The following is a 23,554-nucleotide window of genomic DNA, read 5'->3' on the forward strand; positions in this document are numbered from 1 at the left end:
TCATGTCCTGAACGTTTGAGTTGAATTTAGAAGTATAAGTGAGTTTGTTAAAAAGTGGTAAACTTCTAGGAGTGGTGGCCACCATACCCTTTCATCCCAGCACTCAGGAGACAGAGGGAGTTCAAGGTCATCCTGTTCTACACAGTGAGTTCCAGCTCTCTGTTACACAGAGAAACCCTGACTTAAAACACACACACACACACACACACACACACACACACACACACACACACACACAAATTAACTAAGGGGTAGAAAGATGGCTCATAATTAAGAGTATTTGTTATACTCGCAAGAAGACCTGGGTTTAGTTCCCAGCACCACGTGGCTCTCATCCTTCACTCATATTCCAGGGTGTCTGGCGCCCTTTTCTGGCTCTGAGTGCACCAAGCACACTGGTAGTGCCAGATACCAGCTAAGTCCTTAGGAAAAACATATTGACCTAAGTTGTTTGTCAGGGAAGATGACAGAAGCAGGCTGTGGGGTGGTTATTGCCCCACACTGTTCTAGTCAGCTCACCAACACTGTGACATCATATCTGAGTGTCATCCCCAGGACCACAAAATAACAGGTGCTGAGGCACAGAACTGCAATCCCAGAACTCAGAAACTAGGGCCAGGAGGATCAGAAATTCAAGGTCCTCTTTACCAGCATTATGGGTTTGAGGCCAGCCTGGGGTACATGAGACCTTGTCTCAGAAAGGGAGCAACAAAAAACCGAAAAAACCCACTAATATAAAAAATTTTAAATTGAAGATGTGTTTTCTCCATTAGGTTGAAATTAAAGTGCTCAATTGTATTTGCTGTGGAGACATTCCTCTTAATAGAATGTAAGTTGACATAAGCTCTAGGTTATTTAGTTTGCCATATTTACATGTTCAGGCATTTTCTTACAGAAGCACATATATGTGCAAAAAATAGCATATTCAGGGAGGCTTCTGTAGATTTATTAATACCTGCAAATTAGGAACCATGTCCAATGGCTGCTCTTAGTTCCTTATTTACAGTTTTCCCAAGTTTCCCTAAGTTAACAAAAGAAAAACAAATCCAAACCATATCACTGTGCTTCTTTCAACGACTGCACCTGGTCACCAGTCCCCACCACAACCCTTTTATTCCTTGCACATCTTTGTTATTTCCTTTCTGTATCTCAGAATTCTTTTTGTTGTCCGCTGTGTACCCACCAGCTCCACAGCTCCACAGCTGGTGGGTAGCCTCTTGCTAAGGTTTTGCTTTGGAATATAGTGGCTGCTGCTCTTCCCCTTCCACAGTCCTCTTCCCTGATGTCTACAAAGAACTTGTAGTTGTTATAAGACCTCTAGTCTTAAGTTTTGTGTGTGTGTATGTGTGTGTGTGTGTTTGTGTGTCCTAGATCAACAGCAATACATCCCTGCATTCCACCAAGACTACTTAAAAAACCTAAAGCACAACAGTAAACAACCCAATGTAGACTGATCCATAGCACTTCTCTTTTGTAACTTAAAAAATCAGGATGTAGAAAACGGGCCAGGGGACTGGGGAGATGGCCCCGTGGTTACAAGCAGAGTGTTCATCCAGAAGATGAAGTTTGATTCCCAGCACCCACGTGGTGCCCCTCAACCATCTGCAATTCCAGTTCCAGGGGATATGACTCCCTCTTCTGGTCTCTGTGGACTCTGTATGCATATAGTGTACAAATGTACATGCAAGCAAAACATTCCACATACATAAGAAATGGGCCAGCTCTTTTGTTCTTGTCATTTCAAAGATTGAGATTTACACTTTGAAAAGTAGCAAAGTCCTTAACTCTAGCATTTAAAATAATCCTGAACTAAATATGTCACTTTAATAAAATGTAACCAGAGCAAGTGTTGAGATCAAATTGTCTCTTGGTAGGCAGAGGCAGGTGAATTTCGGAGTTCGAGGCCAGCCTGGTCTACAAAGTGAGTTCCAGAACAGCCAGAGCTATACAGAGAAACCCTGTCTTGAAAAACAAACAAACAAACAAACAAACAAACAAACAAACAAACAAGAAGTTTATCGAATTACTTGAAAGTAACTCTTTTTAATGCTTCAAAGTAACATTATGTGGTTGATTTTCTTCTCTTCACCTTTCCAGTTCTTAGTAATTTTCACATTAGTGACCTTTGAGTTAGAGTTGGTGGATCCTGATACCTGATTGGATTGGATGAGCCTTGCTGATTCAGGCAAGCATTTTCTCTAGGCTCCATTTTGTCAGCCTGGTGGTGGTGTGGGAGTATTTTGTCTTGAAGGTTATCACATAGAAGACACACGCATTTCTGTCCATCCTATGGAGAGGTATGCTTTGTAGTCCTACAGACAAGAAGTATCTTCATGTTTCAGACAGTACTAGTTTAGACAGTGTTGAAAACTTCTATTCAGTCCATTGCCCTTTATGCCGAATATGCTTCATGGCCCAGTATATTTGTTTTTAAACACTGGGTAAAGTTTTCTTGATAAACATAGGAGGTAAATGGAATACTTCCGACATATCTCAGGAATCTCATTTGTTGATATAGATTTTTTTTTATTAATCCAAAGTTTCAAGATTTAGCCACCAGTCTTAATTTGTCAATATCCACATATTTAAGTAATTAGATTTTTGCATGCGTGGTGCTAGCTCTTGAACCCAAGGCTTCATGTACGCTAGACAGGCATAATTTTGTTTTAAAAAAGACAATGGGAAGATGAATCGTTATCAGTCCTGTAAGTTTAAAAATTACACCCCTGAAGCTCATTACTTAGAAAAACAGGCTGATTCAAAGAGTTTAATGAAAATAATAAAATAATAAAATAATAAAATAATAATGAAAACTGTGCAGTCCCTTTTGAAAAGCACTTGATTCTTTTGGATATGGAGTAGTCTTACTACCAGCATGTTGTTCTTTTTGAACCATAGAAAATCTCATTGGATTAATTTGCCTCAATTTAAAGTCTATGATTGCTATTTTTTTTTAAATTAAGTTACTTAAAATTTGTTTTTTAAAATGCTGAACTTTTTGAAACAGAAAAACGTTGGTAAGGAAAGTCTCTTCAGAATTGTACAGGTGCTTCTACAAAGTTAGAAAATATAATTAAACCAAAGGAAGCACTTCACATCCTGTGTACAACAATAACAACAGCATTCATTCACCTGGTAGCTCAAATGGAGTTTCACAAGCTTTTATGGAACAAGGTCTTACTGGGAAATTCACAATGTACATTCATGTTGCCTTCAAACTTGCAGAGATCTGTCTTTTTCTGATTCTTACGTGTTGTGATTAAAGGCATGTGCTGTCATGCCTGGCCCAGTTTCAGAGGTTTTAAAAACTGGCCTTCCACTTCAGTTTGTTATTATCTCTGTGGTAATAGGTGAAGGGGATTCTAGGTGGTCCCCACCCCAGCCCCAAGGGACTTTGCCCATCACTTCTGACCCTAGGCTAGACCATAAGGTTGTTGGGATATATATAACCCATCCCTCTGCAGTAGGATTTATTTCTGAGAAAGAGAGGTAGCCCTTTAGAAAGTGTGTGTATACAAGTCACTGCAGTTTTGACCTTCTTGGGATGTATAAGGTATTGGAATATTTATTAGAGCAGTCTGGATCACCAGTGGCAACTTGTCAGACTCTGAGCTTGTCCTTGGTATGTTTACATTGGGTTTGTGAAAATGCAGGAAAGCAGGTGTACTGCTAAAGAAGGAGGAGAAGAAAAGCGATGTGTGCAGCATCATGGAGTCCAGAGTCCCAGTGCCATCAGAGTCTTTCTATGTCAATAGGATTTGTGAAGGAAATATGCACGTCATAATAACATAGATGGTAAAGACGTTAAAGTGCAATTCTTAGGTGGAATGTGATCCGTTGCCAACACTTGTGAGCGTTCAGATGAGAGGAAGGTCATCCAAAGGTGAAGTGCCCAGGATAAATTCAGAATATCATGAGAGAAATAAATTATATAAAGTAAGTGTGCATTTAACTTTCACAGCTGTGCTTACCTGGAGCATACATTCTTTCAAAAGGTTCCTTAGGTTTTCAAGCTTTTCAAAACCCACAGCTTTAATTACAACATCAAAGTTGGTAATAGCAGAATCTGAGATGTCTGAGAGACACAGAGAAACATGGAGCCGGGGAATAAGCCAGGCAGAGTTAAGCAAAGGGAGAGAGCCTGCTTGGAAAGACGGACTGTTTAGAAGCCTGTAAGCAAGGCTTGTAGTTTGCTTCATTAAAGGAGTGTAAATATTTGAGTATCTTGTATTAAAATATTGATCTGTAACTTCCTTTAGTAGGTTGACATTTGCTTTTTAATATACAACGACTTTATTACTTAATTGGAGTATTTTCATTGAATTAATAAAAGTAATTCAGATTTTTTTCTAAAAGGCTACTTTGTAATCTTCAGATCTTAGTTCAAAAAGTGGTTTTAAAAAATTAGTTCAAAGCTGAAGGTTCTAACTTAGAAACCCCGAAATGCTTGCTGCTGTAGATTTCCTCCCTCAGTGGAGAAGTGGATCATAAATCTTCAGGTGTGTGTTTATGCCCAGGGTTTTGTATCTGCCTTTCAAAATAATTAATAAGAGCTTGAGTTTCTTAAGCTATAAAATCATTAGGAGATACCAGTTCAAAAGCCCACTGTGACTATTTTAAAAAGGTAGATTCCTTTTGAAATTAAACAGATTATTCTTTTCACTATTGAATGCCTACCTAGCCTCCTTTTAAGCAAAAACACATAGAGTAAAAACACTGTTGAGTCAGTTGTCTTAAAAATAGACAGCACATGCCTGAATTTGATGAATTTAAATAGACTGAGCACTTACTGCACAATATCTTCTTCTTCTTCCCTTTTTTTCAAAGATGAAGTGTAAAATGGACAAGGCTCTAATGTGAGAGTATTTAAGTGTTTCTCAGAATTTTCTGGTTCATGTGTTATGATATTGAACTCTTTAGTCCTGGGCTTTAATTTGAGCCTGGTGCCGACCTGATGCTGTGCAGGGACTCATTGCATCCATCCATTCAGTCCCTCTAATTATCCCCACTTCCTGGGGCGCTTGCTCAGAACTGGGCATGAATGCGCCTGTTATTAAAATATTGGGCCAGTCTGGTTCTATGTAGTGAGGTACTTTTTGGTATCATATTTATGCATGGATGAACTGGAGAGGGAATACAGGTGTGTTGTAGAAATTGTTTGGTTAGGCATGCGTAATAAATGAAGTCACGGGTGATGCTGACCCTGAACATTTTTGTTGCGTTGTTACTTTCAGTGAATATTTGAAGAGAAATTTGATTCTATGAGTGACTGTGAAGCAATCAGATTTGCAGTTTTCCATCTGCTGATGGGTGACTCTGATTCTTTTTATAGAGCATCTGTTAATACAGGGATTTTTCTTTTTAGGTTCACGTGAAAATGGCGGATGAGGCTGTCTGTGTTGGCCCAGCTCCCACCAGTAAAAGCTACCTCAACATGGATGCCATCATGGAAGCCATTAAGAAAACCAGGGCCCAAGCTGTGAGTCTGAGCGAACCTATCTACTGCAGCTGTTTCATATGCAGTGAGCAGAAAGCTGGAGTTGGTATTAGAAAAAATAAGGAAGAATGATTGAAAACGCTGTTGTAGTTAGTTTGTGTCACATGAGTTAAATGTGGTCGGATTCGCTACTGGAAATCAAAGGCTTTGTAGCATCTGGCAGTGTTGGTGGCTGATGCTGCAGGTGGCTGCTGGGTTCAGCTCTCACACCAGGGAGCAGCTTCAGTTCAGTACCACATTCGCCAGGAAGAAAGAAATCCCAATTAGTTTTGAGTATTAACCCTTTCAGTGTCATAAGAGCATTAAAAACAAAAAACAAAGCCCCGAAACTTCTGTATTATGAGCAGGTTCTGAAAAGACTGTTTAAATCTCAATTTAGTCATTTAAAAATTGTGCACACTCAGTTTCATTGCTAGGAATAAAATGTCTATTTGCTAATTAGTTTATTAGTGTCAACAAAATGCTAATAACTTAGATTGATAAATCCTTTCTCCACCCCTAATTTGGGGTGGATGGTATCGAATCCAAGAAAAAAAGTAATTTTTGCTTGTTGCTTTTAATCGGCGAACTAACTGTCCACTTAATGTTAAAAGGCAGCGAGCGCTAGCGCTATCTGGCACTAGCCAGAAATGCCTTACCACCACTATGCTCATTTCTTTAGAAGAAAGTGTTTAAATAAAACCCATATTCTATGATTCCATATGTGGATTTTTACAGCATATTAGCACTTAACAGAAGGAAAACTTGTATTGTTTTAGCCCTCGATGGTCAGAAGTCTCCAGTGGAATTTTCTATTTGGATGAAACGGTGGAGTGAATCTTTTCTTTTTGTTCAGTGATTAAATTATTTCATCCCATGTCCATGACACTTGGTTTGGGTTCAGGTTCCAACTCTGGCTTCTTCAGGAACCCGTCTCTCCTTTCAGCGGAAGTATTTTACCTTATGTTGTTCCAACACTGACTGATGTTGGTGTGGCTTATGGTTGGCTGTGTGGTAGAGTGAAGAATGACATGCTTAGGACACAGGTTAGACTGTACACTGAGGTTTCTGGGGAAGATAGCACAGACTAATTGTAGATGGCCAAATGTAGAGTAAGGAGAGAAGGGATAGTTACCAGAAGGAAAAAAAATATGGTACAAAGTACAGTTTAAACCAAATAAATGTTCATTTGGGTGCAGTTTGACACTCTCTCGGGAACTTTTGAACACCCTTTGTTATTAGAAGTAAGACATACTGTGGGATTTTGAGCTTGGGCGGGCTTTCTTTTCTTTCTTTCTTTCTTTCTTTCTTTCTTTCTTTCTTTCTTTCTTTCTTTCCTTTCTTTCTTTCTTTCTTTCTTTATTTCTTTCTTTCTTTCTTTCTTTCTTTCTTTCTTTCTTTCTTTCTTTCTTTCTTTCTTTCTTTCTTTCTTTCTTTCGGCATGATCTCTCTACATAGTCCTGGTTGACCTGGAAATCTCTATGTAGACCAGACTGACCTCAAACTCTCAGCAATCTGCTGGGGGCCTGTTTGTCAAGTGCTAGGATTAAAGGTCCGCAACCACCACACCCTGGCAGCATGGCTTGAGAGCAGCTGCTCCTGAGGTTTTCATCTGTTTTGCCAAAGGTTTGTAGATCGTAGCTCTTTGGCCCGCTAGTCCTTTATATTCTTTCTATTTACTGACCAGTCTCAGGAAAAGTCAGGTGAGTTTCTGTTGATAGAGTAGACAAGTACTCTATCACAAGAACCTATCACATAGATGCCACTGTGGTCTGCTGACAGAGCAAAGGAGGAATTTGATTCTCTACTCAGAAAAGCGAAATGAGCTAGTCAGTGAGGAAGTCATACTTAAACCGTGGATACCTTGTGGCTTACACAGACCTACAATGTAGCAAAGCTAAAAGAATCTTTTATTTTCATTCCAAAGGTACACCCAGGGTATGGATTCCTGTCAGAAAACAAAGAGTTTGCAAAGCGTCTGGTAAGTCTGTAACAAGCCAGAAATAATTGCCTTATTCCAGAAAGCAGCATCCAGACACGAGCTGTTCATGTTAGGCTCCTGGATTATAGAATTCTAATTGATTTATTGACTTTTTGATGATTTTTAAAAGTGAATGTTTTTATTTTATAATCCAGGTCTTAATGAGTAATTATCAGAATGGAGAGGGATTAAAGTTGCCATTCTGATCCATTTGTTACATTATTTGATCTGACTTTAAATTGTAAATGTGGGGCTGGAGAGAAGGCGTGGTGGCTAAGAGCATACACTGCTGTTGCAGAAGACCCAAATATGGTAACTAGAAGCATTCCAGCTCTACAGACATGACTCCTACTTCTGTCTTCTATGGGCATTTGCACTCATATGCACAAACTCCACACAGACACACATGCATACAAGTAATTAAAAAATAAAAATAAATATTTATGTATCTAGGCCAGGTTGTTTGTTGACTTGTTGGTTATTACTTTTATACTGTGAGAGTAGAAAATGAGGCCAGAAGTAAGATTGACTTTTTTCCCCATTTTTGTTCTAAACAGTGACATGATGAGACCCTGTTGGTTTTATTTGGGAAAAGCACTTTTTTTTTTTATTTTTTTGATTTTTAATATTTTTATTACATATTTTCCTCAATTACATTTCCAATGCTATCCCAAAAGTCCCCCATAGCGCCCCCCACTTCCCTACCCACCCATTCCCATTCTTTTGGCCCTGGCATTCCCCTATATTGGGGCATATAAAGTTTGCAAGTCCAATGGGCCTCTCTTTCCATTGATGGCCGACTAGGCCATCTTTCGATACATATGCAGCTAGAGACACGAGCTCCGGGGTTCTGGTTAGTACATCATGTTGTTCCAACAATAGGGTTGCAGATCCCTTTAGCTCCTTGGGTACTTTCTCTAGCTTCTCCATTGGGAGCCCTGTGATACATCCAATAGCTGACTGTGAACATCCACTCCTGTGTTTGCTAGGCCCCGGCATCGTCTCACAAGAGACAGCTATATTTGGATCCTTTCAGCAAAATCTTGCTAGTGTATGCAATGGTGTCAGCATTTAGAAGCTGATTATGGGATGGATCCCTGGATACGGCAGTCTCTAAATGGTCCATCCTTTCATCACAGCTACGAACTTTGTCTCTGTAACTCCTTCCCTGGGTGTTTTGTTCCCAATTCTAAGAAGGGGCACAGTGTCCACACTTTGGTCTTCATTCTTCTTGAGTTTCATGCATTTAGCAAATTGTATCTTATATCTTGGGTATCCTAAGTTTTGGGCTAATATCCACTTATCAGTGAATACATATTGTGTGAGTTCTTTTGTGATTGTGTTACTTCACTCAAGATGATGCCCTCCAGGTCCATCCATTTGGCTAGGAATTTCATAAATTCATTCTTTTTAATAGCTGAGTAGTACTCCATTGTGTAAATGTACCATAATTTCTGTATCCATTCCTCTGTTGAGGGACATCTGGGTTCTTTCCAGCTTCTGGCTATTATAAATAGGGCTGCTATGAACATAGTGGAGCATGTGTCCTTTTTACCGGTTGGGACATCTTCTGGATATATGCCCAGGAGAGGTATTGCTGGATCCTCCGGTAGTACTATGTCCAATTTTCTGAGGAACCGCCAGACTGATTTCCAGAGTGGTTGTACAAGCTTGCAATCCCACCAACAATGGAGGAGTGTTCCTCTTTCTCCACATCCTCGCCAGCATCTGCTGTCACCTGAATTTTTGATCTTAGCCATTCTGACTGGTGTGAGGTGGAATCTTAGGGTTGTTTTGATTTGCATTTCCCTGATGATTAAGGATGTTGAACATTTTTTCAGGTGTTTCTCTGCCATTCGGTATTCCTCAGCTGAGAATTCTTTGTTCAGTTCTGAGCCCCATTTTTTAATGGGGTTATTTGACTTTCTGGAGTCCACCTTCTTGAGTTCTTTATATATATTGGATATTAGTCCCTTATCTGATTTAGGATAGGTGAAGATCCTTTCCCAATCTGTTGGTGGTTTTTTTGTCTTATTGATGGTGTCTTTAGCCTTGCAGAAGCTTTGTAGTTTCATGAGGTCCCACTTGTCAATTCTCGATCTTACAGCACAAGCCATTACTGTTCTATTCAGGAATTTTTCCCCTGTGCCCATATCTTCAAGGCTTTTCCCCACTTTCTCCTCTATAAGTTTCAGTGTCTCTGGTTTTATGTGAAGTTCCTTGATCCAATTAGACTTGACCTTAGTACAAGGAGATAGGAATGGATCGATTTGCATTCTTCTACATGTTAACAACCAGTTGTGCCAGCACCATTTGTTGAAAATGCTGTCTTTCTTCCACTGGATGTTTTTAGCTCCCTTGTCGAAGATCAAGTGACCGTAGGTGTGTGGGTTCATTTCTGGGTCTTCAATTCTATTCCATTGGTCTATTTGTCTGTCACTATACCAGTACCATGCAGTTTTTATCACAATTGCTCTGTAGTAGAGCTTTAGGTCCGGCATGGTGATTCCACCAGAGGTTCTTTTATCCTTGAGAAGAGTTTTTGCTATCCTAGGTTTTTTGTTATTCCAGATGAATTTGCAGATTGTGCTTTCTAATTCGTTGAAGAATTGATTTGGAATTTTGATGGGGATTGCATTGAATCTGTAAATTGCTTTTGGCAAGATAGCCATTTTTACAATGTTGATCCTGCCAATCCATGAGCATGGGAGATCTTTCCATCTTCTGAGATCTTCTATAATTTCTTTCTTCAGAGACTTGAAGTTTTTTTTTTTTTATTTTTAATATTTTTATTACATATTTTCCTCAATTACATTTCCAATGCTATCCCAAAAGTCCCCCATAGCGCCCCCCACTTCCCTACCCACCCATTCCCATTCTTTTGGCCCTGGCATTCCCCTATATTGGGGCATATAAAGTTTGCAAGTCCAATGGGCCTCTCTTTCCATTGATGGCCAACTAGGCCATCTTTCGATACATATGCAGCTAGAGACAAGAGCTCCGGGGTTCTGGTTAGTACATCATGTTGTTCCAACAATAGGGTTGCAGATCCCTTTAGCTCCTTGGGTACTTTCTCTAGTTTCTCCATTGGGAGCCCTGTGATACATCCAATAGCTGACTGTGAACATCCACTCCTGTGTTTGCTAGGCCCCGGCATCGTCTCACAAGAGACAGCTATATTTGGGTCCTTTCAGCAAAATCTTGCTAGTGTATGCAATGGTGTCAGCGTTTAGAAGCTGCTTATGGGATGGATCCCTGGATATGGCAGTCTCTAAATGGTCCATCCTTTCATCACAGCTACGAACTTTGTCTCTGTAACTCCTTCCCTGGGTGTTTTGTTCCCAATTCTAAGAAGGTGCACAGTGTCCACACTTTGGTCTTCATTCTTCTTGAGTTTCATGCGTTTATCAAATTGTATCTTATATCTTGGGTATCCTAAGTTTTGGGCTAATATCCACTTATCAATGAATACATATTGTGTGAGTTCTTTTGTGATTGTGTTACTTCACTCAAGATGATGCCCTCCAGGTCCATCCATTTGGCTAGGAATTTCATAAATTCATTCTTTTTAATAGCTGAGTAGTACTCCATTGTGTAAATGTACCATAATTTCTGTATCCATTCCTCTGTTGAGGGACATCTGGGTTCTTTCCAGCTTCTGGCTATTATAAATAGGGCTGCTATGAACATAGTGGAGCATGTGTCCTTTTTACCGGTTGGGACATCTTCTGGATATATGCCCAGGAGAGGTATTGCTGGATCCTCCGGTAGTACTATGTCCAATTTTCTGAGGAACCGCCAGACTGATTTCCAGAGTGGTTGTACAAGCTTGCAATCCCACCAACAATGGAGGAGTGTTCCTCTTTCTCCACATCCTCGCCAGCATCTGCTGTCACCTGAATTTTTGATCTTAGCCATTCTGACTGGTGTGAGGTGGAATCTCAGGGTTGTTTTGATTTGCATTTCCCTGATGATTAAGGATGTTGAACATTTTTTCAGGTGCTTCTCTGCCATTCGGTATTCCTCAGGTGAGAATTCTTTGTTCAGTTCTGAGCCCCATTTTTTAATGGGGTTATTTGACTTTCTGGAGTCCACCTTCTTGAGTTCTTTATATATATTGGATATTAGTCCCTTATCTGATTTAGGATAGGTGAAGATCCTTTCCCAATCTGTTGGTGGTTTTTTTGTCTTATTGATGGTGTCTTTAGCCTTGCAGAAGCTTTGTAGTTTCATGAGGTCCCACTTGTCAATTCTCGATCTTACAGCACAAGCCATTACTGTTCTATTCAGGATTTTTTCCCCTGTGCCCATATCTTCAAGGCTTTTCCCCACTTTCTCCTCTATAAGTTTCAGTGTCTCTGGTTTTATGTGAAGTTCCTTGATCCAATTAGACTTGACCTTAGTACAAGGAGATAGGAATGGATCGATTTGCATTCTTCTACATGTTAACAACCAGTTGTGCCAGCACCATTTGTTGAAAATGCTGTCTTTCTTCCACTGGATGTTTTTAGCTCCCTTGTCGAAGACCAAGTGACCATAGGTGTGTGGGTTCATTTCTGGGTCTTCAGTTCTGTTCCATTGGTCTACTTGTCTGTCACTATACCAGTACCATGCAGTTTTTATCACAATTGCTCTGTAGTAGAGCTTTAGGTCCGGCATGGTGATTCCACCAGAGGTTCTTTTATCCTTGAGAAGAGTTTTTGCTATCCTAGGTTTTTTGTTATTCCAGATGAATTTGCAGATTGCACTTTCTAATTCGTTGAAGAATTGATTTGGAATTTTGATGGGGATTGCATTGAATCTGTAGATTGCTTTTGGCAAGATAGCCATTTTTACAATGTTGATCCTGCCAATCCATGAGCATGGGAGATCTTTCCATCTTCTGAGATCTTCTATAATTTCTTTCTTCAGAGACTTGAAGTTTTTATCATACAGATCTTTCACTTCCTTTGTTAGAGTCACGCCAAGATATTTTATATTATTTGTGACTATTGAGAAGGGTGTTGTTTCCCTAATTTCTTTCTCAGCCTGTTTATTCTTTGTGTAGAGAAAGGCCATTGATTTGTTTGAGTTAATTTTATATCCAGCTACTTCACCGAAGCTGTTTATCAGGCTTAGGAGTTCTCTGGTGGAATTTTTAGGGTCACTTATATATACTATCATATCATCTGCAAAAAGTGATATTTTGACTTCATCTTTTCCAATTTGTATCCCTTTGATCTCCTTTTGTTGTCGAATTGCTCTGGCTAGGACTTCAAGTACAATGTTGAATAGGTATGGAGAAAGTGGACAGCCTTGTCTAGTCCCTGATTTTAGAGGGATTGCTTCAAGCTTGTGACCATTTACTTTGATGTTGGCTACTGGTTTGCTGTAGATTGCTTTTATCATGTTTAGGTATGGGCCTTGAATTCCTGATCTTTCCAAGACTTTTATCATGAATGGGTGTTGGATCTTGTCAAATGCTTTTTCAATATCTAAGGAGATGACCATGTGGTTTTTGTCTTTGAGTTTGTTTATATACTGGATTACGTTGATGGATTTCCGTATATTGAACCATCCCTGCATCCCTGGGATGAAACCTACTTGGTCAGGATGGATGATTGTTTTGATGTGTTCTTGGATTCGGTTAGGAAGAACTTTATTGAGGATTTTTGCATCAATATTCATAAGGGATATTGGTCTGAAGTTTTCTATCTTTGTTGGGTCTTTTTGTGGTTTAGGTATCAGAGTAATTGTGGCTTCATAGAATGAGTTGGGTAGAGTACCTTCTGTTTCTATTTTGTGGAATAGTTTGTGAAGAACTGGGATTAGATCTTCTTTGAAGGTCTGATAGAACTCTGCACTAAACCCATCTGGTCCTGGGCTTTTTTTAGTTGGGAGACTATTAATGACTGCTTCTATTTCTTTGGGGGATATAGGGCTGTTTAGATCATTGACCTGATCTTGATTCAACTTTGGTACCTGGTATCTGTCTAGGAACTTCTCCATTTCATCCAGGTTCTCCAGTTTTGTTTAGTATAGCCTTTGGTAGAAGGATCTGATGGTGTTTTGGATGTCTTCAGGATCTGTTGTTATGTCTCCTTTTTCATTTCTGATTTTGTTAATTAGGATGCTTTCCCTGTGCCCTCTAGTGAGTCTGGCTAAGGGTTTATCTATCTTGTTGATTTTCTCAAAGAACCAGCTCCTTGATTGGTTGATTCTTTGAATAGTTTTTCTTGTTTCCACTTGGTTGATTTCACCCCTGAGTTTGATTATTTCCTGCCGTCTACTCCTCTTGGGTGAATTTGCTTCCTTTTGTTCTAGTGCTTTTAGGTGTGTTGTCAAGCTGCTAACGTGTGCTCTCTCTAGTTTCCTTTTGGAGGCACTCAGAGCTATGAGTTTTCCTCTTAGAAATGCTTTCATTGCGTCCCATAAGTTTGGGTATGTTGTGGCTTCATTTTCATTGAACTCTAAAAAGTCCTTAATTTCTTTCTTTATTCCTTCCTTGACCAAGGTATCATTGAGAAGAGTGTCGTTCAGTTTCCACGTGAAGGTTGGCTTTCTATTATTTATTTTGTTATTGAAGATCAGCCTTAGTCCATGGTGATATGATAGGATGCATGGGACAATTTCAATATTTTTGTATCTGTTGAGTCCTGTTTTGTGCCCAATTACGTGGTCATTTTTGGAGAAGGTACCATGAGGTGCTGAGAAGAAGGTATATCCTTTTGTTTTAGGATAGAATGTTCTGTAGATATCTGCCAGATCCATTTGATTCATAATTTCTCTTATTTTCTCTGTGTCCCTGTTTAGTTTCTGTTTCCATGATCTGTCCATTGGTGAAAGTGGTGTGTTGAAGTCTCCCACTATTATTGTATGAGGTGCAATGTGTGCTTTGAGATTTACTAAAGTTTCTTTAATGAATGTGGCTGCCTTTGTATTTGGAGCATAGATATTCAGGATTGATAGTTCCTCTTGGAGGATTTTACCTTTGATGAGTATGAAGTGTCCCTCCCTGTCTTTTTTAATGACTTTGGGTTGGAAGTCAATCTTATCAGATATTAGAATGGCTACTCCAGCTTGTTTCTTCATGCCATTTGCTTGGAAAATTGTTTTCCAGCCTTTCATTCTGAGGTAGTGTCTATCCTTTTCTCTGAGATGAGTTTCCTGTAAGCAGCAAAATGTTGGGTCTTGTTTGTGTAGCCAGTTTGTTAGTCTATGTCTTTTTATCGGGGAGTTGAGTCCATTGATATTAAGAGATATTAAGGAAAAGTAATTGTTGTTTCCTGTTATTTTTGTTGTTAAAGTTGGCATTCTGTTCTTGTGGCTGTCTTCTTTTAGGTTTGTTGAGGGATTAACTTCTTGTTGTTTCTAGGGCATGGTTCCTGTCCTTGTATTGGTTTTTTTTCTGTTATTATCCTTTGAAGGGCTGGATTCGTGGAGAGATAATGTGTAAATTTGGTTTTGTCGTGGAATACTTTGGTTTCTCCATCTATGTTAATTGAGAGTTTGGCTGGGTATAGTAGCCTGGGCTGTAATTTGTGTTCTTTTAGTGTCTGTATAACATCCGTCCAGGATCTTCTGGCTTTCATAGTCTCTGGTGAAAAATCTGGTGTAATTCTGATAGGCTTGCCTTTATATGTTACTTGGCTTTTTTCTCTTACTGCTTTTAGTATTCTATCTTTATTTAGAGCATTTGTTGTTCTGATTATTATGTGTCGGGAGGTATTTCTTTTCTGGTCCAGTCCATTTGGAGTTCTGTAGGCTTCTTGTATGTTCATGGGCATCTCTTTCTTTAGATTTGGGAAGTTTTCTTCTATAATTTTGTTGAAGATGTTTGCTGGTCCTTTGAGTTGAAAATCTTCATTCTCATCCACTCCTATTATCCGTAGGTTTGGTCTTCTCATTGTGTCCTGTATTTCTTGGATGTTTTGAGTTAGGATCTTTTTGCATTTTACATTTTCCTTGATTGTTGTGCCGATGTTCTCTATGGAATCTTCTGCACCTGAGATTCTCTCTTCCATCTCTTGTATTCTGTTGCTGATGCTGGTATCTATGGTTCCAGATTTCTTTCCTAGGGTTTCTATCTCCAGTGTTGCCTCATTTTGGGTTTTCTTTATTGTGTCTACTTCCCTTTTTAGGTCTAGTATGGTTTTGTTCATTTCCATCATCTGTTTGGATGTGTTTTCCTGTTTTTCTGTAAGGACTTCTCCCTGTTTGATTATGTTATCCTGTTTTTCTTTAAGGATTTGTAACTCTTTAGCAGTGTTCTCCTGCAATTCTTTAAGGGATTTTTGTGCTTCCTCTTTAATGTCTTCTACCTGTTTAGCAGTGTTCTCCTGTATTTCTTTAAGTGTGTTATTAAAGTCCTTCTTGAAGTCCTCTACCATCATCAGGAGATATGCTTTTAGATCCGTGTCTAGCTTTTCCGGTGTGTTGGGGTGCCCTGGACTGGGCGAAGTGGGGGTGCTGGGTTCTGATGATGGTGAGTGGTCTTGGTTTCTGTTAGTAAGATTATTACGTTTACCTTTCGCCATCTGGTAATCTCTGGGGTTAGTTGTTATTGTTGTCACTGTTTAAAGATTGGAGCAGAAGCTGTGTTCCACTCACCAGCAGTCTCAAAATCCTGTGGCGGGGGTCGTGGGTAGCTGGAGGGTGTCAGGCAACCCTGCGCTCCAGCAACCCCGGCGCTGATCCGGCCGGAAGTGGCCTGTGGCCCTACTCAGGCCGGTTTCTGCTTCCCTAACTAATGCAGTCTCAGGTCCCGCGCGCAATTGGATTGGAGCAGAAGCTGTGCTCCACTCAGCAGAAGTCTTAAGATCCTGTGGTGGGTGTTGTGGGTAGCTGGCGAGTGTCAGCCGACCCTGCGCCCCAGCTGCCCTGGTGCTTTTCTGACTGGAAGAGGCTTGTGGCCCTATGTAGGTCGGATTTCTCTCCCCCCAACCAGAGCAGTCTCAGGTCCCGCGTGATTGGACTGGAGCAGAAGCTGTGTTTCACTCACCAGCAGTCCCAAAATCCTGCGGCGGGGGTCATGGGTAGCTGGCGGGTGTCAGGCAACCCTGCGCTCCAGCAACCCCAGTGCTGATCCGGCCGGAAGTGGCCTGTGGCCCTACTCAGGCTGGTTTCTGCTTCCCTAACTAATGCAGTCTCAGGTCCCGCGCGCAATTGGATTGGAGCAGAAGCTGTGCTCCACTCAGCAGAAGTCTTAAGATCCTGTGGCGGGTGTTGTGGGTAGCTGGCGAGTGTCAGCCGACCCTGTGCCCCAGCTGCCCCGGTGCTTTTCTGACCGGAAGGGGAAAAGCACTTTTAAATGGTCTATTTGTATCAAACTAATTATATATAACTCTTTTTATATATTATTATATATTTATATATTGTATATAAAATAAAAATATTATATATAATTATATATAAATAAAATTTTTAGATATAATTATGCTCAAGATGACACTGAAACCTGAGTTATTAGGAACTAAAATATGATTTTAATTGTTAGAACTTTTGTGCTTATTGGATCAATTATGTCAGATATTAAATTTTCTTTTCTTTCTTTCTTTCTTTTTTTTTTAAAGACAGTGTTTCTCTGGATAGCTCTGCCTGTCTTGGCACTTACTCTGTAGACCCAACTGGCCTTGAACTCTCAGAGATCTGCCTGCCTCCCTCCTAAGTGCTTTGATTGAAGGTGTGTGCCATCTCTGCTGGCCTAGATTATCTTTCTCATTCTAATTATATATTAGACCTTCCCCCTGCCCAAATTTTGTAATTTGTACCTTGTTCTATGGAGCATTATTTATAAGTAGGTCTATCACTTTCTAGATGAAACTCAAAGCTTTCTAAATTTCTAAAATTGGAACAGTTTTATAGATTGCAGAATTAGAGTCTAGAATTGCCTATTGTAACTCGCTTCCTTTCTGCATTAAAAACAGTGCCACAGGGTAACATCTGCTGAGAAGCCTCAGGTGGGTGTATGTAAAGCTATAGATTATTAGGTATGATGTTGTGTACCTGAGTTGTCCTTGTGTATACCACCGTTTTTTTTGTCTTTTTTTGGAATTTTTATGAAAATTTTGCAATAAAAAGTGATTTGATAGCTGGAGAGATGGGTTAGTGGTTTAGAACACTTGCTGCTCTTGGGTTTTCGTAGAGTGTAGTCTTTTATTTTTACATTTGTATAAAGTGTTGGAAAACTCTTGTCTGTGGAACAACTACATCCTGCTTTTTATAAATAAAGTTTTATTAAAACCTACTCTTGCCCATTCATTTATGTATTTGTCTATGGGTGCTTTTGTCCTGGAACAACAGAGATGAATGGCCTGCCTAGCCCTAGAATACATGTCATAGCCTGGCAACTCCAGGTAGAGATGAATGCTTGACACTTAGAAAAGTTAAATAAAATGGCCAGTGTGGACATTCACGGATTTAGTCATCCAAGATTCTTGTTTGGCATTTCTGCCCAAGGCATTGGAAGATATGTCAGGTATAAGTTCCACTCCTCAAGGCTTCACAGCATGCTGTGAGAATAGGTAAGTGATCTTAATTCAGAAAAATAAGCATTGCGAGACATCAAATCTTCTCTGAATTGAGATAAAACAATACCTTCTACTTGGCTATTCGCATTAGAGGGGAGACTGTAGTAGGGCCCACCTCTCTTTCCTGTCTCCCTGAGTTGTTTTGTTCACCTTATCTCCTCCATTTCCTTTTACCAACAATGCTGCTGCTCTACTGACCCTGACTACACCGCTGCCAGGGAGGTCACGTGCTTCCCACTCTGTCCTCACTGCAGTGAACCTCTCCCTGCCTTTTCCAGCTTAAAGGTACTGTTCATGGTTCAGTTTTCTGAAGAGGTTTTTGTATATTTTTAATGAGGTGGATGTTTTCTATCAGAGTTCAAGAATACTAAAAAAAAAATAAAATAAAAATAACATTCTTTTTTAGAATTAAACATTAATATTTTTTTTGTCTTTTTTTTTTTCCAGAGCTGAGGACCGAACCCAGGGCCTTGCGCTTGCTAGGCAAGCACTCTACCACTGAGCTAAATCCCTAACCCCAATATTTTTTATTAGATATTTTCTTCATTTACATTTCAAATGCTATCTCCTTTCCTAGTTTCCTCTCCAAAAGTCCCCTATACCCTCCCCTGCTCCCCAACCCACTCACTACTGCTTCCTGGCCCTGGCATTCCCCTATACTGGGGCATATAATCTTTGCAAGACCAAGGGCCTCTCCTCCCACTGATGTCCAACTAGGCCATCATCTGCTACATATGCAGCTAGAGACATGAGCTCAGGGGGTACTGGTTAGTTCATATTGTTGTTCCTCCTATAGAGTTGCAGCCCCCTTCAGCTCTTTGGGTACTTTCTCTAGCTTCTTCATTGGGTGCTCTGTGTTCCATCCAAGAGATGACTGTGAGCATCCACTTCTGTATTTGCCAGGCACTGGCATAGCCTCACAAGAGAGACAGCTATATCAGCGTCTTGTCAGCAAAATCTTGCTGGTATATGCAATAGTGTCTGGGTTTGGTGGTTGTTTATGAGATGGATCCTCAGGTGGGGCAGTCTCTGAATGGTCCTTCCATCTCAGCTCTGAACTTTGTCTCTGTAACTCCTTCCATGGGTGTTTTGTTCTCCATTCTAAGAAGGAATGAAGTATCCACACTTTGGTCTTCCTTCTTCTTGAGTTTCTTGTGTTTTGCAAATTGTATCTTGGGTATTCTAAGTTTCTGAGCTAATATCCACTTATCAGTGAGTGTATATCATGTGTGTTCTTTTGTAATTGGGTTACCTCACTCAGGACGATACCCTCCAGATCCATCCATTTGCCTAAGAATTTCAAAAATTCATTGTTTTTAATAGCTGAGTAGTACTCCATTGTGTAAATGTACTACATTTTCTGCATCCATTCCTCTGTTGAGGGACATCTGGTTTTTTTTCCAGCTCCTGGCTATTATAAATAAGGCTGCTATGAACATAGTGGAGCATGTGTCCCTATTACATGTTGGAGCATCTTCTGGGTATATGCCCAGGAAAGGTATCGCTGGATCTTCTGGTAGTACTATATCCAATTTTCTGAGGAACCACCAGACTGATTTCCAGAGTGTTTATACTAGCTTGCAATCCCACCAGCAAAGGAGAAGTGTTCTTCTTTCTCCACATCCTTGCCAGCATCTGCTGTCACCTGAATTTTTTGATCTTAGCCATTCTGACTGGTGTGAGGTAGAATCTCAGGGTTGTTTTGATTTGCATTTCCCTGATGATTAAGGATGTTGAACATTTTTTCAAGTGCTTTTCAGCCACTCGGCATTCCTCAGTTGAGAATTCTTTGTTTAGCCCTGTACCCCATTTTTTAATAGGGTTATTTAGTCTTCTGGAGTCCAACTTCTTGAGTTCTTTGTGTATATTGGATATTAGTCCCCTATTGGATTTAGGATTGGTAAAGATCTAAAAATAACATTCTTACCTGGCATACTATTCTCTATGTTATATTAAAATTGCTCCTGTTTTGACTTTTCATTGATCAACTGAAGAACCTTTGTTTCTATCAGCCTCTTCTTCCTCTTTTTCTGTCCTACTTATTCCATCATCATAATTCCAATGAATGTTAAAAGTTATTGAAGACTTCAGGTTAAGAGTTAAAAGACCTTCAACCTGCAAAAGAGCTTTCTTCCCATCATAAGATGGTGGGATTGGATCTAAAAGACTGTTGATGCTTGTCTTTGCTTTGAAAATATGTAGCTCACAATTAAGCTCTTCCTTTTTTGTGTGTGCGTCAAGGCAAAATTTTTATTTAGAAAATCTCAAATATGTTCCCACAGAGCGTACCATTTAAGATGCTCTTTTGAGAATATCTGATCTTGTGGGTGTGTGCCATAGAAACAATGAAAAGGGAGTTGACTGCAGGTTACAGTGTGCTGTGGGAGCACTGTTGTTGTTTTTTTTCCACCTGGGTATATCCTTAGAAAATGGCTGACTTCCAGTGCCATTGTGGTGGGTTTCAGTTCTATTTGCTAAATGTTTTGGACTGGGAGCAGGAACTTGAGTGCTAGTAGGTATAATTTGTACAGCTCTACTCATGGTTGCCCCACATTCTTGCTACACTTTATCTCATCAAGTAGTGGTGTTTGGTCGTGGTTTTGATTTGAACTTGTCTGATGATTAATGATGTTAGCTGGGTTTCTATTGTTACTGAGTTAGTGGTATAGAGGTGTTGGTGTGCTGGCTACTCTCTTGTCTGATATTGATGGCGGCTAATGTTCTCTCTGAGTTTCATTTTTGCTTCTTCAACGCTATCTAGGTTCATCACTGTATGATGAGTTGTATCCTTGCACACACTCACTGTAAGTTGAAGTTACCACAAGGTGATGGTTCTCGACCTTCCTAATGCTGAGACCCTTTAATATAGTTCCTCATGTTGTGATGAGTCCCAACCATAAAATTATTTTGTCGTTACTTCATAACTGTAATTTTGCTAATGCTATGAATCATAACAGAAGTATCTGATATGCGACACCTGAAGTGGTCATGACCCTCAGATTGAGAATTGCTGCTATAAGGGAAAAATGAACTGATTCCATCTCACCTACCAAACATTGTGGTTCACACATGAGACACTGTAGACTTCCAGTGTTTCTCCTTGTGGTCCTGGAGGCCAGCATCATAAAAGGATTGTCTTGCAGGTTGTAGGGATCAGAAGTCCATGTTTGCAGCCCTTCCTAATGACTGGCTGAAAGTAGGTGGTAGACCGGTTGTGTTCATGGATGTGGTGAAGCTCCTCTGAAGACAGCTTCTCATCATGTGCAGTCAAAGCCTCTCATTCCTGAGTCCCGGTGAGCTTAGGGGTTGTTATTGTGTTAGTTGACTTTAGGCTAAAGTACGGTATGTTGTTATTTATATTAAATCTTAAAATGTAGCTGGGCAGTGGTGGTGCGTGCTTTTAATCCCAGCACTTGGGAGGCAGAGGCAGGCAGATTTCTGAGTTTGAGGCCAGCCTGGTCTACAAAGTGAGTTCCAGGACAGCCAGGGCTATACAGAGAAACCCTGTCTCGAAAAAACAAAAACAAACAAAAACAAACAAACAAAAACCCCGTAATAACAAGGTTTCTTTTTCTTGTCCTAAATTCTGTGAGGTACTCTAGAAACAAATGCTATAGACCATGTAGAAAATGGGACATGTATGTTTCAACTATAAAGGAAATTCATTTAAATTGTCCTTAATTTGTTTAAAGCTCTTGTCTTTGACAGGAAGAGTCAAATATAATTATCTCTCCCAATCTTTATTTAAATAATTTATTTATTTTTATTTTATATGAATTGGTGTTTTACCTACATGTATGTCTGTGTGAGGGTGTTGGATCCCTTGGAACTGTAATAACAGACAGTGAGCTGCCATGTGGATGCTGGGAATTGAACGCAGGTCCTCTGGGAGAGCAGCCAATGCTTTTTTTTTCCATTTTATTTATTTAATTTTATTTTATTTTATTTATTAGGTATTTTCTTCATTTACATTTCCAATGCTATCCCCAAAGTCCCCCATTACCCCCCCCCCCACTCCCCTACCCACCCACTCCCACTTCTTGGCCCTGTCATTCCCCTGTACTGAGGCATATAAAGTTTGCACGACCAATGGGCCTCTCTTTCCACTGATGGCCTACTAGGCCAACTTCTGATACATATGCAGCTAGAGACATGAGCTCCAGGGGGTACTGGTTAGTTCATATTGTTGTTCCAACTATAGGGTTGCAGACCTCTTTAGCTCCTTGGGTACTTTCTCTAGCTCCTCCATTGGGGGCCGTGTGATCCATCCAATAGCTGACTGTGAGCATCCACTTCTGTGTTTGCTAGGCCCCAGCATAGCCTCACAAAAGACAGCTATATCTGGATCCTTTCATCAAAATCTTGCTAGTGTATGCAATGGTGTCAGCGTTTGGAGGCTGATTATGGGATGGATCCCTGGATATGGCAGTCTCTAGATGGTCCATCCTTTTGTCTCAGCTCCAAACTTAGTCTCTGTAACTCCTTCCATGGGTGTTTTGTTCCCAATTCTAAGAAGGAGCAAAGTGTCCATACTTTCGTCTTTGTTCTTCTTAAGTTTCATGTGTTTTGCAAATTGTATCTTGTATCTTGGGTATTCTAAGTTTCTGGGCTAATATCCACTTATCAGTGAGTACACATCATGTGATTCTTTTGTGATTGGGTTACCTCACTCAGGATGATGCCTTTCAGGTCTATCCATTTGCCTAGGAATTGCATAAATTCATTCTTTTTAATAGCTGAGTAGTACTCCATTGTGTAAATGTACCACATTTTCTGTATCCCTTCCTCTGTTGAGGGGCATCTGGGTTCTTTCCAGATTCTGGCTATTATAAATAAGGCTGCTATGAACATAGTGGAGCATGTGTCCTTCTTACCAGTTGGAACATCTTCTGGATATATGCCCAGGAGAGGTATTGTGGGATCCTCCAGTAGTACTATGTCCAATTTTCTGAGGAACTGCCAGACTGATTTCCAGAGTGGTTGTACAAGCGTGCAGTCCACCACTGAACCATCTTTCCAGCTCCATCTCTCCTAATCCTATTTGAGCATATATGTTCATCATTTTTTCTCTTAGTAGCATTTCTGATATATTTGGCATAGACATTTCATGCAGATTTTGGTTGTTGGAGACAGAAGTACTTTTTAAACCTTTCATATTAGGGGTTGCCCCGGCTGTGCTGCCCTCTTTGACTAGAGAAATTGCTGAGTTAAAGCTTTAAATCCTAGAAATCAATGTAGAAAGGTCATTTCGAGAATTGTGTTTTTATGTTGTAATGTTAATTTTAATACCGTTTTATAGTAACTTTTTTCCATTAAAATTGATTTTCATTGATATATTTGTATCTAGCCCCTAAGTTTAGAATTCAGTAGGAGAGGTTTTTAAGTTGAAGACTTCACTGGATTAAATGAAGTAACATTAATTAATTATCACTTTCCATGCTGGTGATTTTTCCTGACTGGTCCCACGTTCATTCTAAAATTAAGCTGCTAAGTGCATGCTGTCGAAAACTGGCAAAGAAGCAGAAATAACGAGATGACACTGGGCCTTTGTTAGGGACTGGACCTTATCTAAGAATGTTACTAGTTCCC

The 23,554-nt window shown here is 40.0% G+C and overlaps 1 protein-coding gene across 4 annotated transcripts in view; it reads left to right on the forward strand.

The window, feature by feature from the left end:
* Positions 1-23,554, forward strand: part of Pcca (propionyl-CoA carboxylase subunit alpha) — a 411,727-nt gene that overhangs the window by 55,210 nt on the left and 332,963 nt on the right. For all 4 annotated transcript variants that reach the window (XR_015044709.1, XM_085828899.1, XM_021182607.2 and 1 more), the window contains exons 5-6: positions 5,366-5,479; positions 7,404-7,457. Coding sequence is in view for 3 of the 4 variants with exons in the window: in XM_085828899.1 (XP_085685025.1) it covers positions 5,366-5,479; positions 7,404-7,457 (168 nt within the window). In the remaining variant the exon portion in view is untranslated. The remainder of the gene's footprint in view (positions 1-5,365; positions 5,480-7,403; positions 7,458-23,554) is intronic.

Source organism: Mus caroli, unplaced genomic scaffold (assembly GCF_978045245.1).
Source record: "Mus caroli unplaced genomic scaffold, Mus_caroli_1 scaffold_12, whole genome shotgun sequence".
NCBI classification, from domain to species: domain Eukaryota; kingdom Metazoa; phylum Chordata; class Mammalia; order Rodentia; family Muridae; genus Mus; species Mus caroli.